At 39.7% G+C, this 13,952-nt stretch overlaps 2 protein-coding genes across 4 annotated transcripts in view; both read left to right on the forward strand.

Annotated features, from left to right (window-relative positions):
- Positions 1 to 13,952, forward strand: part of UBE2G1 (ubiquitin-conjugating enzyme E2G 1) — a 60,876-nt gene that overhangs the window by 44,993 nt on the left and 1,931 nt on the right. For 2 of the 3 annotated variants that reach the window (XM_014541941.1, XM_014541942.1), the window contains exons 8-9: positions 2,166 to 2,288; positions 6,664 to 9,632. In XM_014541941.1, coding sequence (XP_014397427.1) covers positions 2,166 to 2,252 — 87 coding nt within the window. In that variant the 3' untranslated portion in view covers positions 2,253 to 2,288; positions 6,664 to 9,632. Of the gene's footprint in view, positions 1 to 2,165; positions 2,289 to 2,406; positions 2,409 to 6,663; positions 9,633 to 13,952 lie in introns of those variants that run through there. The other variant, XM_014541943.1, reaches the window with a different exon arrangement.
- ANKFY1 (ankyrin repeat and FYVE domain containing 1) overlaps positions 13,863 to 13,952 on the forward strand; it is a 65,695-nt gene continuing 65,605 nt past the window's right edge. Inside the window, exon 1 of the mRNA XM_005869026.2 lies at positions 13,863 to 13,928. Within this exon, the coding sequence (XP_005869088.1) occupies positions 13,919 to 13,928 (10 nt within the window). The 5' untranslated portion in view covers positions 13,863 to 13,918. The remainder of the gene's footprint in view (positions 13,929 to 13,952) is intronic.

Genomic DNA, 13,952 nt, shown 5'->3' on the forward strand with positions numbered 1-13,952 from the left:
TTTTATTGATTTTTTACAGAGAGGAAGGGAGAGAGATAGAGAGTTAGAAACATCGATGAGAGAGAAACATCGATCAGCTGCCTCCTGCACATCTACTGGGGATGTGCCCGCAACCCAGGTACATGCCCTTGACCGGAATCGAACCTGGGACCTTTCAGTCTGCAGGCCGACGCTCTATCCACTGAGCCAAACCGGTTTCGGCCTGCCATTTTCTTTGATAATGAAAAATTCCCATATGATATTTTCTCTCAGGAAAGCAAATAGAGAAAAACATATGCTTTTTGCCCTATTGAATTCATAGGTTCTCCATTTATATAAAATGCAGAAGATAATATCACCTGTCAGGTTATCCAAGTTTATGCTATACTGGATGAAACAAATGGTGGTTGTATTAGCTAGCTCCTGCTTTGGAACCATCATCTACCAATCTATCTTTTACTGGGCCAGTCATCCTTGCCCAGTCTTGTCTCAGTCATCAGAGAATGCCGGTCATATTATATCATCTCTCTAAACTCCTTGCCATCCCTCTGCCATTGACTTGAGTCCTTTTGACTTGTTACCTACATTGTTGTAATAGCTTTCTATCTGATCCCTGCTCTTAGTCTTTAGAGAGAGAGGAAAGGAGAGGGTAACATCTTTGTGAGATTGCCTCCTGCGTACACCCTCCTGCGGATTGGGGATCAAGCCGAAACTGGGGCATGTGCCCTGACTGGGAATCAGACCAGCAACCTTTTGGTGCTCGGGATGACACCCAACCAACTGAGCCACACTGGCCAGGGAAGTCTTTTTTTTTAACCCTCAACCCGAGAATATGTTTTCATTAATTTTGAGGGAGGGAGGGAGGGAGGGAGCGGGGAGACACATGGAGGGGGAGAGAGAGAAAGAGAAGCAGAAACATCGATTAGTTGCCTCTTTTAAGCACCCCGACCGGGACTCGAATCCACAATCACTTGGTGTACAGGACAACGCTCCAACTGAGCAACTGGCCAGGACCCTGCTCGTACTCTAAATTCTCTCTGCTAAATGGTATTTTTAGGTGTCTTCCCCCTCAACCCCCCAATCCCCCTTTGCCTAGAATTGCTCTTTTCTTCCATTTACTTAAAGTGATGAGGAAATTGCAGACTTTATAACATTTTATTCATAAATACTTCAGTATATATCTCAGTCTCTGGACATGTTAGCATTATAATTTAGCTCATTTTATTTTAATTATTGGATTTCGGTGGTGCCTTCCTTGCTTTGAGGGCAAAATTATTTTTCTAATGTGTTCCTCCACAAGGGCAGTGATTGAAGAGGTCTATGGTTTTCGCTGTTTGTAAATGGATGTTATTTTATAAAAAGGTGGGAAAAAAAGCCTGGGCATTTTTGTGGGAATTTTCTACTACGTATTTACATGCTAGATAAATCAGCTCTGTTCTTATGTGAAACTATGCCAGTGCTGCTTTGTGTTCCTTTTTCATGTGTCTGGCAGTGATAGTGATATTGTTTCATTCTTCTCCACCGTCGCCCCCCACATGAAGTAGTGCTCAGTATCATCTCAATGTGATGTGCTCCACCTGTCTACTGTATATAGGAGAGTTTTGTGTCTTTTTACTTTCTGGTTGCTTCCGTCAGGGAGAGTCGGTAATCCTTCAGATAGCTTGAATATCTTATTTATAAGTTGTACTTTTCTCATCAGTATAATATAAAACTGTTAATGATCTCTCCCTTTTTATTTTTTTATTTTTATTTTTTAAATATATTTTATTGATTTTTTACAGAGAGGAAGGGAGAGAGATAGAGAGTTAGAAACATCGATGAGAGAGAAACATCGATCAGCTGCCTCCTGCACATCTCCTACTGGGGATGTGCCCACAACCCAGGTACATGCCCTTGACCGGAATCGAACCTGGGACCTTTCAGTCTGCAGGCCGATGCTCTATCCACTGAGCCAAACCGGTTTCGGCAATCTCTCCCTTTTTAAGAGAATTTTGCTTATAGTGGTGATTTGCATGGGGGGTTTCTACTCTTTTATCCCAGCAGAGTGCCTTGCAGAAGTATTTTTTGACTCCTTACCTACCTTATCAGCTTACATATTGTCAAAGCATTACATTCAAAGTAAAATTAGTATTAGAAATTATAAGAGGAATTGATAAAGTCAGTTGATCTCAATTCTGTACCTACAGAAAGAATGGAGGGAAGACAGAAATGGAGAATTCAAAAGAAAAGTTGCCCGCTGTGTAAGAAAAAGCCAAGAGACTGCTTTTGAGTGACATTTATTCAATAGCTGTAATTTTACTTATTTCAGGGTAAGTTCATTTTAAAAATCATATTATTACTTTGCCTTTTTATAAATGTTGTATATGTTTTGGGAAATTATGTGATTTAGTTATTTGAATTGCATTTTTCATTGGCTTCAGTTTCTAGTGGTTAGTATCCAGTAGTTTGCTGTTTCTCAATAGAAACAGTGTATAACTTACTTGCTTTTTCTTTTAGTAGGCCCAGCTGTTTTCAAGTAGGTTTACCAAACTAGTTAGTATGGTAGCAGTTTATTTTTTTTTCAGAAACTAGAGATGGTAAAATTTCCAATGATAAAGTGCTTATTTCAAGTTTCTTCCATTTTACCATTGCTTTTTTTTTGTAATTTTATCAGTTTGTAATCCCAAACAATATTGGATGTCTTGAATTGTATATATGGAATTATAATGTATGCTTTTTTTGTGACTTATTATTCAATATCAGATTCTTGAAATTGGTCTGTATTATGTGCAGCTACATTTAATCTGTTTTCACTGTTATGTAGTGGTTTATTAGATAAATTACCTCTCTCCTCTAATTTCTTATTGCAGTTATTTTCCAAATTATGGTGGGGGTTTTTTGCTTGTTTGTTTTGCTTTGTTTTTGCTATTATAGAGAATGTGGCTATTCTTGTTTCTTGCTGCACATGTACTATGAGTTTCTTTAGTGTGTATACCTATGGGTGGAATTGTTAAGGGTATATACTATCTCTGATTTCTGAAGAGACTCAGATCTACTTTTTGATCTCTTTATAATAACCTGAAATGCTGAAAATTAACTTGACTTATTGCTGTTACCACCAGATATAATAATAAGCTTATAGTCTTAAAATTATTTGTTTTTCATCTTATTTATATCCTTTTTATTTTTGCTAATAATTTTGTTCTTATTTCATTATCATTACATGTAATACCTCCATCACATCTAGTCAGTGGTCCATGTCTTTTCCCTTCTTTAACTCTTGCTTTCCACCACCTTAGATCAAGTTCTTGTTACTAGACACTGCCTTAGCCTGCTAGTTTTGAACATCCTTCATGCCAGCCTCTACTTCATCCTGAATATTTGTTCTGGATACAGCTGCACATTGATCTTCACAAAGCTCAACTCATTGCATCGGTTGGTTTATGAGTATGACAAAATCTTAGGAACAACAGACACACTCAGGGCTTTTACCCATATCATTTTCAAGTTAGAAAAGGGCTTGGCGACAACAAAGAATTGATGAGGAACGAAATAACATATTGAAGCCTAAGCTTATGTGTGATTTTACCTTAACAGTACTTTAAAAATTTAGGAAATAACGAAGAATTTTATTACTTTTACCTTGATAATATATTGTAAGTTAGATAAGTACTAATGAAGTGTCAGAAACAAATTTTATAAGGGATTATATATTATCTCCTTTACTAGTGGGACTAGAGTTAATTTATGCTTATAACATTCACGTCTTTAAGATCTATTTATCGCCCTAACCGGTTTGGCTCAGTGGATAGAGCATCGGCCTGTGGACTGAAGGGTCCCAGGTTCGATTCCGGTCAAGGGCATGTACCTTGGTTGCGGGCACATCCCCAGTAGGGGGTGTGCAGAAGGCAGCTGATCGATGTTTCTCTTTCATCGATGTTTCTAACTCTCTATTCCTCTCCCTTCCTCTCTGTAAAAAAATCAATAAAATATATTTTTTTAAAAAAAGGTATATTTATCAAACTGTGATCTGGCTTAGTTGGTTGGGCACCATCCCATGCACCAGGAGATTGCAGGTTCGATTCTGGTCAAGGGCACATGCCCAGGTTGCAGACTTGATCTCTTGTAGACACTAAGAGAGAAACATACCTTTTTATGTCTGATCTAACTAGCTAAATTAACTTGAAGAAGGCAGACAATCGATGTTGCTCTTACATGATGTTTCTCTCCCTCTCTCTAAAAATCAATAAATTATTTTAAAAAAGAGATATACCTCTCAAGATTAAAGTTCACTTATCAAAAAGATAGAGTCAAAAATGTTGAGTTAAAATACCTCATTATGTAGAATAAGTTTTTGAAAAACAGTATACTGTTACTCATGAAACTAAACTAATTACTGTTAAAGAGTATGGAAGCAATAATTGGAAATCTTCACTAACATAGGTCAGGACTGTTCACACATTAATAACAAAACAACCTTCTTTAAAGTTGCAAGTACTCCAATTATAGTCAGTATGCATATTGTGGCAGCTTAGAGTTCTTAATAGAATTTTAAATGAAATTAATGCACTATTTTTTTCCAGTGATTAATTTTAGTTACTATCTTAGTTATGCTACTGTTAAGCTTGTTTTTTTCTGTACTTTTTTTTTTTTTAATATATTTTATTGGTTTTTTACAGAGAGGAAGGGAGAGAGATAGAGAGTTAGAAACATCGATGAGAGAGAAACATCGATCAGCTGCCTCCTGCACACCCCCTACTGGGGATATGCCCGCAACCAAGGTACATGCCCCTGACCGGAATCGAACCCGGGACCTTTCAGTCCGCAGGCCGACGCTCTATCCACTGAGCCAAACCGGTTTCGGCTCTGTACTTTTAATTCAACATTGTCTTTTGATATTTTGCTAGCTCAATAATATATATATCTGCTTCCATTTTAAATAGTTGCATATTATTTTTTTATTTATATATATTTTTTATTTTTATTGATTTCAGAGAGGAAGGGAGAAAGAGAGATAGAAACATCAATGATGAGAATCATTGATCGGCTGCCTCCTGCATGCCTCCTACTGGGGATCGAGCCCGCAACTTGGGCATGTGCCCTGACCTGGAATTGAACCCGGGATCCTTCAGTCCACAGTCCACAGGCCGATGCTCTAACCACCCAAACTGGCTAGGGTGAAAGTTGCATATTATTAAGAATCAAGATTTATATCTGAAATGAGAGGTAACACCAAGAACAGGAGACACACTGAGCTTATTTCAGTTCTTGTTAATGAATATTTGTTAAATGCCTACTATTTGCAAAGGCATGATAGTTACATAGATACATTATCTACATTATCCTGGCCAATTAAAAAGCCGTTAATTTAGCCAGTTAGATCAGACATAAAAAGGTAAGGTTAAATCACATTAAAAACTCCAATGGGAGTAGAAGCAGAGTATGGTTTTGATAAGTCAGCACATGCCTAAGTACTGAATGGTTACGATGGTTAGGACAGAGGTTAGACATAGAGGTGCTGGTGAGATTGGAAGTTTCCAGAGTAGAGGTGAAAATTCACTTGATGTAGGGAGCAGTACTTATTAGGGCCAAGGACAGCATCTTGTATAATTTCCACACCGAGGGACAGAAGGAAGAAACAGAGACAGAAACATGTGGGCTGGTTGGCCACAAGGAGAGTGAAGCATTACTGACCTCAGACGGAGTGGATGTGGATGGTCACCAATGCCAGGACATAAGACAAAGAATCCTATATAATAAAAGCCTAATATGTTAAGTGTCCGGTTGTCTGTTCAACCAAAGTGTAATATGCTAATGATATGCTCAGGCCGCTCAATTGCTCGCTATGATGGGCACTGACCACCAGGGGGCAGACACTCTGACCGGTTGGTTAGCATGCTACTAGGGTCCGGCTGATTGGGGCTGAGCAAGAAAGGCCAGACATGCCCTGGAACCCTCCTGGGGTCCCTCCCTGGCTGGCCAACTTCCCGCATCCCTCCCCAGCTCCGATTGTGCACTGGTGGGGTCCTGTGGCCTGTCCTGCACCCTCTCGCAATCCAGGTTGAGGGACCCCTCCCCCCCCCACACGCGGGTGCACGAATTTTGTGCACCGGGCCTCTAATAAGATATAAGAATCAGTTTTGGTGGAAAACCAGTGAATTGGTGATATGCAGGGCGGGTGAGAGGGGAGAATTGTTTTCTACTAGTATACTTAGTTCAGTATGAATTGGAACTTTTGGAAGTATCTGTGTGAAAGTAATGGGAAAACTTCTTGTTACTAAGCTGTTGAATTCATGGACTGCTTTCACTTAAGAATGGCTAAACAATTACCCCTGAGTGAGTAGTTACTTTTATTGTCTGTGATATCAAAAAGTGTTTTTTATTTGGAAGCATACTTGTCTGCTTTGTATTTTTAGGGCCTTTTAATAAAATGTGTGACTTTAACAGGTGGATATATGGTGCTTGGGACAAATGCCCTAACCATTGAGCCACTGGCCATGGCCGGAACTACATTTAAAATTTTATTTACTATTATTTAAATTTAAAGTGAAGTGGCCATATGTGGCTCCCATATTGGACAAACACAAAGGTTACCTTAAAATGAAATTAATTTGTTTTTAAAGAAATAGCATGTGAGTAAAAATTTATAATAGATTCTTTTGTAATTTATAAATTTATTTTATAATGTTGTTTGTTTTGTTGTAGGTCTCCAATCGAGAAACATGGCACTGTTTTTCCTGCACTCTACCCACCTATTGCTGGACTTCTCTTGTAACAAGTTGGCAAACACTGGCTGGAACTGGGCTGCAATAAAACATGCCAGTATCAATGCTGACAAGAGCCTAACAAGTGCCAACTTACAGATGATTACGTATTTTGAATTCTAATGAACTGTTTTAACCTTCAGGAAGAATTGTAAAGACCTGTACATAGCACAACATGATCCGGATAATATATATACTGTTCATGTACATCCACAAATACACCTTGTACCAAATAATGCTTTCTTGTAGTAGAATAAGAATCGTGTAAATTCTAAAAGATTTTAGCAGGTTTTCTTCCCCTACTCATTGTTTCTTATGTTTTAAAAGACTCTTTAAAGCATGTCAGATGAAAAGCAATTAGGATGAAAAGTTTCCATTTAATTTCCTTTAAACCATTGAGGCTTCATTAAACTCTTTCCATTTACTAAAGTTTGTATCTTCTTTGTTTTGACACACTCCCCTTTGTGTTTATCTCTTCTATCTGCAAGAAGGTTTCAAATCATTTAGTTCCAATACTGAAATACTAAATAAGCAGTTACTTGATTTTAATGATGACTTCAGAGGAGTGGTCATCAATAGGTGCTTTGTCCTTTTTGTATTCTAGTTGTACCCGTCACTTGGATTGGATGTAGCAATAACATTTTTTGGCTGTTGAGAGCTCTTGAACTGTCATTATTCCTAAGAACTAAAAAGAGTTGGTTCTGAATTCAATTTAGTGAAATTTACCCCAATTATACAAAATTCTGATTTGGTTTTATTTTTGCCCTCCAGTTACCTAATGTTAAGGTTGGATGACTAAAGCATGCACAGCTACAGGCTTTCTACTTAACTTCTGGGTTTGCTATTAAAAATGCTATTTACCCTCATAACCTTAGCCCTTCATATTTCTTTGCCTCTATTCTTCTATACTCAGATTTTTCTCACTTATTGTACAAAGAAATTGCGATGTATATTTTCATGTAATTTGATTTTGGAATTCTGTCACCTTATGTAGTGAGTTCTTCCAAAATATAATTTTTTTCCAATAATTGTCAAGTCGTTGGCTTTTATTGTATTGAATGAAGGTTATAATACTGAATGCCAGAGAAGTGCAGTTTAGAAAAATCTCAGGTTGATTCTTTATGCAAACAAATTCTTAATACTTGAAAATCACATGACCATGACAGTATATTTATTTGTCTCTATCTAGATTCTTAAGTGAATCTCAAAGCATTACGGAGGTGTAAATGCTTTCTGTTTTGACATACAGATTCTGTCACTGACATAGTGCACTTGGATTTTATTAATGTTTGAGTATATATTTCGTGAGTTTTCTAAAACAATTTCAGGAAATGGTAAAATGAGCATGTACAGTGTTAAAGGGAGGTCCAGATTCCTCTCTGTTTGGTGTGAGGTTGGGATTGGGAAGTAGTTTTTGGCAGATGAGGGATAGAACTTGAGACAGTACCAGATGGGACATGGTATTTGTGAGAATTGGTGCATCTCTGCTCTGATGAGTTTGGAGAACTATTTTGGCAGAAGAATGAAAGGATTCCTGCAAGTAGCCTAGTCCTTTATGAACTTTGCATGTCCTTTTTTAAGCAGAAGTAAAATGGTTAAGGACGTAGTCACCATAGAGAGTGATTTTTCTAAATCCCAGGCTGTTTTCCACTCTGAAGCATTATAAAAACCCATAAATGTGTAATGACTGAATGTGAAATTTTTTATTTTATTCATTGTGGCCCAAATTTCTTTAAGAACTTTCTAACTTTTTTTTAAGACTCTTAAGAATTGTTGCCCCAAAGTGCCAGTACTGCACACCTACTTGGGACTTTGAACGCAATCCCTTTACTCTTAAATCAGAAATTGTTCACATGGTGGTGGTTGTGACAAAATGAAGTCTGAATTTTGCTATCCTGTTGCAAAAATTCTGCCTAGCAATCTGTTGAGTTTAAAACATAGTGATTTGGGAGTGGCAAATGACCTAGTAACTCAGGGACAACTATTCTTGAACTTTTAAGTGCCACTTTAATTCAGTTACTTTGGTATAATCATATGTGTTTAGTTTAGATCTAGAAGGAAGAGCCAGAAATGAGTGCACCTTTCCACACTCCTTTCCACCTGGTGCCCTGGCCATACTATACATGGAAACACAGGCCTAGATAGATGTTTTGACTTTTCCTCTGTCAGAGGTGTCATCTGTGCCTTTCCAAGAGTTCATCTGACAGTGTGAATTTAAATGCCTCCATATTTGTTAAATCACACTTGGGTGACACTGATCCAGGTGGCTGTTGTCCCACCAGTGCCTTGCCGTTAGTGTGAGGTGAGTCCTCTCTGCTTTAGGAAAAGGATTTTTCTCCCTAACCTTGTGCCAACTATTGACATCTCCATAGTCATGGATTATAGAACTGTTGGCTGCTTCCTAAATTTATTCTAAGTTCTTGTAAAGGCTTATAGATTTCAGTCTGTTCATAACAGGATAGATGATGTCAGTGGCTTTTTGGCCTCTTTGTAAAGAGTTTAAAATCCATATGAAGTTGGTTTTACCTTGTTATTTATAAGGTAATATCTTTGTGAGGTTATTCCACTGGTTGTGTGATCACTTGGGTGTCATAGTATTTTTTAATGGCCTTCATTCTTAGTTGTGAAATTTTATCTTACACTCACCCTTTACAAATCTGCCTATTTGGGGTTGTGGTGCCTGTGTATCTTTGCCCGTCTGGTCTCCAGTTGGTGGAATTTCCTTTTGTACTGCCACTTCTCAGCATCTTTGAAATTTGACATAATGTTGCTTCATTCCAGTTTTAGTTCTGTAATTTGTTGATTGTATTTAACTATGTGAGTTCTGTTTTGATGTTTACTGTATTGTAAAGCACCTCAATCATGTGATGGGGGCTCTATAAATCAATAAATGATGACTTAGAGGCTGTATCATGAGCTATTTTGGTTTTAGGATGCAGGTCTCAAAAGCAAGTTGTGGGATTCTTTTTATATAAACAGCCCATGATACCAAAAGGTCCACAAGGGGAACCTTGATAAAGAATTTTTAAAACTTCATTTAAAGAAGGAACCAGAGGGTGGGAAGTTAACTTCCAACCTGATATAATGGTCTTAAATTTTCTAGTAAAGGACCAACCACCCTTCTTTAATCAGAGTTTTCTGTGATGCTAATTTAGAATCTAAATAAAATGAGCACATGTTAGAGCATTATCGGAAATTTTGTCTTTGGTCTAAACTGGCTCTACCATAAAGATAAGCAAAAGATGAAGGACCCAGACTCAAATGTGAACTGGAAGAGACCACAGGCACCATCTCAATCACCCTCTTCCCTCTTTTAAACAGATGGACACACTTGGCCCAAATCTCTGCACAGGACCACTTAGTAAGTTAGTGGCAAAAGAGGCAACATAGTTTTGTTTTGTTTAAATAGGATGTCAATATTCAGCTTCTTACCCTACGTTTTTTACATATAGTTCAGTGTTAGGTGTTGAAAGCTTGTTTGTGTTGATACAAGTTGCCAGTGGCTATTAAGATCTCTTCCTTACAAACAGAAAACATGGAGCTGAGCTTGCTTTTTACAAAGCAAGAAAATCCTTGGGAGCTGTTGGGGAAGATTGGGAGTCATTTTCCAAGTTTAATTTCCCTGGTAAATATATTTGAAATAAAATTATCACAGGAGGGCGTGAATAATGTTGCTGAACACTCCGTTTTATGCATAACCATCTACTCAAGGTTCATAGCAAAAAGGTTTTGTTTGCATGCTGCTGCCAATGCAAATGAGGTTTTAGGTGTGCTACTGTGTGCCAGGCACTAACTGGGCTTTTAGTAAAGACCAGTTGATTTTTCTCCCAACCTCTCAGAAGGTTGTAACCATGTTATTAAGTTTTTTATTTTCTGGGGGATTGCAAACCTCAACAGGATTCAGTCTGCAGAGCAAGTTATTTCTAGGTAAAGTATTTTTGGTCACTCAGTTTCAGATATAATCTGCTAGGGTAGGATTAGGCTTTTGACTCGTTGAGTCAGCGCATCACACTGAGCTATAGTGAAAATGATTAAAGAATTTTGAATCCTATTCACATAAGGTGGAATGAATTGAAGGAAGAGGTTCACAAAAGGCAGCCATATCTCAGACATAGGAGCTGCACAGAAAACCACAGGAAAGATACTTGATTTTTCTCTCCTGCCAGCAGTATTTATTAGGAATAAGTGACACTTGTGACATCTCATTTATCCCTAAAGAGCACCAGCTCCTATTTATTGAGGTTCTACTTTGTGACAGGCTTGTGCTAGGTAGGCTTCATAAAGGATCTAGCCAAACTCTTACATGGATCCTTCAACGTAATAGTTTCTCATAAGGAAATAGGTTCAGATAAATTTGTCAAGCAAATTTCACGGCCAGGTTTCGGTTCCACAACCTTCCTTACGTGCTGGGTGCCGTTATCCCTTACCTCAGGAACATCTTTTCCAGGGTCACATGGAGAGTGGATGTGTTGAGGCTGGTACTTGAACTCAATTCATTGGACTTGCACCAGTCTGGGTCTAGCAATGCCCTTCCTCCTCCTACCATGTTATGGCACTGCCTCCCCAGAAAGTCTGTTCCCTTGTGCTCTTAAGGCAGTCAGCATTTATCCCTTCTGTATTTCATGTTCCTTGCCCGAGACAACTCCACATTAAGTTTCTATTAACCTGGTGCTAAACCATTTGTAGACGACCAGCTGCTGGGTCGGGGTTTTGTACGTAGCAGAGCAGCTCCCTCACTGCAATCTATTGAAAGTCAGCCCTCGACAGAAGGGTTTGTAAAAAGAAAAAAAAAAAGTTTCTATTAATCTGATAGAAAAACCTGAATTGGGTCTTAAGATGAACAATGTTTTCTAGTGCTCAACATTTTCAAGATGACCGTATTTCAGGTCATATCTATTGTAGCTCCATCCAAGTCTGTTGGGTGTTGTAGTCGCTGAGTACTACAGATGTTTTCATTTACAGGCGTTAAGAAGTCTTCTAGAGCTCAGAGGACTCGTGCCAGGTAGAGCCCACTCAGAAGACAAGCGCCCAGAGACAGGATTGTATGAAAGGTGTTCCTAAAAGGACTGCTTTTACCTCTGTTAGAGGGCTTCTTGAAGGTGGGTTTTGATGAGGTAGTCAAGCTCTTGCGTTGATTAAATCTCTTAAAGTGAAAGGGGGAGGATTTGAAGTTAGGAATAAACACATGCTCTCTAGGGAAAAGGTCATCAAATGCTCTAAGGGTCATGACCCTTCAAATCATTAAGAACCATGGATTCTAGTCCAACTCCTTCTTGAAATAGATGGATAGATGGAGAATCTGAGATGGCAGTGTAAAGCTTGCGGGGACTTGCCCATGACCAACACAGGAAATCAGTTGCAGAGCCAAACTTGAACCCAGTTCTCCAGACTCCTGGTATAGGTCACAGTGGTAACAACTCCTCAAACATTCTGAACAGCTGCTGTACGCCAGACACTAATTAGGCTGGTGTAGGTGAGGCAAAGGTAAGTCATATGCCAGTGATGGCGAACCTATGACACGCGAACTCATTTTTTTGGTTGATTTTTCTTTGTTAAATGGCATTTAAATATATAAAATAAATATCAAAAATATAAGTCTTTGTTTTACTATGGTTGCAAATATCAAAAAATTTCTATATGTGACATGGCACCAGAGTTAAGTTAGGGTTTTTCAAAATGCTGACACGCTGAGCTCAAAAGGTTCGCTATCACTGTCATATGCTGTCAGACCAGACATCAGTCATGTCACCACTTTTATGTCATTTTCTGTTGTGACCCAGACAATACTTGCAGGGTACTGTTAAGATAAAACAGATGAGGCTGCTTGGTCACCCTGATGGCCCCAAGGGCTCACCATTTGGCACACTTACAACCCATTCTTGACAGCCAGGGAAGCTTTGCGCTAGGACACCTCCATCGAACCTGGCAAGTATAGTATTCCCCTCGCCTTCTTAGTCTAAGGCAGTGGTTCTAAACCTTCTGGCCCTTTAAATACAGTTCCTCATGTTGTGTGACCCAACCATAAAATTATTTTCGTTGCTACTTCATAACTGTAATGTTGCTACTGTTATGAATCCTAAATATCTGATATGCAGGATGGTCTTAGGCGACCCCTGTGAAAGGGTCGTTCGACCGCCAAAGGGGTCGCTACCCACAGGTTGAGAACCGCTGGTCTAAGTGCTGCTTGCTCAGTGCAGCTCCTCTAAGCACCTCCCTACCCATACCGCCACATGTTTAGTTTCCCCGCCACAACTGGACCATCATTTCCCCGGGCATCTTACTGTTCTTACATATTTCAATACCCTCTTCCCTCCCATCTCCCAGGTGTCCCTCAGCCAGAAGTACTCTTCCTCAGAATTTTAGCCCATGACCCCGTTTCCCGTGTTCTGAACTCCAAATTCCTCCTCCACTTCGCCTCACTACCCACTAATGCTTAATCTTGGTAGCACCTAACACTTCTCCAACTTCAAGTCCTCCCCCTTTTCTGTTCTGACACGCTCATCCTGTTCTCAAATCTTTCCTTCAACCCATCCTCTCTGACTCTTAGAGCTTTAATAAAAGTAGTCTCAAAAAAAAGTACATAGAGGAGACACTGAAACCAGGACTTCCAACCTGTGTCCTCTCCCAACGTTTCTTCATTCTCTTCTGGTTGGTACTCTTGCCTACAAACTTCAAACATAACATCGATGTCATCCAGCGCTCGCCCCGATCTCCCCCCACCCCCATCTATGTCCGCATGTTTTAGTAGAATAACAGTGACTCCCTTTGGCATTCGCTTGCAGGGCATCCCGCCTCCCCAGGGACCTAGAACCATCTTTAGCCTTTCCCTCTCCTTTGGCTCTTTTCTCTCAGCCTCTCACATCTTTACCGCCCCTCTCACGGCCAAGTGCTCCCAAAGAGGAGTCTACGCTGTCCATCCCTTCCAGGGCCCTCCCTAGGGAGTGCAATCTGATAGAGCCAGGTCGGTGCCTGATCATCCCGGGCTTCGAAGGCACTCGGTGAACAGAGACAAGCTTTCGGATTTTCCGGCGTCCGGCTACTCCCTCCACTTTCATTCACTGCTTTTTCACAGACTAGGCTCCTCCCTTTGCCTGGACTCCCATGACTCTCGCGAGACCTGCGGTCTCTGTTACGCACCGCCCCGATTGAGCGGCGCACTTCTCGCGAGGCTGCAGGCAGGGCCGGGCCGGGCCGACATGGCGGAAGGTAGGGTTTTTGTGGAGCCGCGCG

The sequence above is a fragment of the Myotis brandtii genome, unplaced genomic scaffold (genome assembly GCF_000412655.1).
Source record: "Myotis brandtii unplaced genomic scaffold, ASM41265v1 scaffold284, whole genome shotgun sequence".
Lineage (NCBI taxonomy): Eukaryota > Metazoa > Chordata > Mammalia > Chiroptera > Vespertilionidae > Myotis > Myotis brandtii.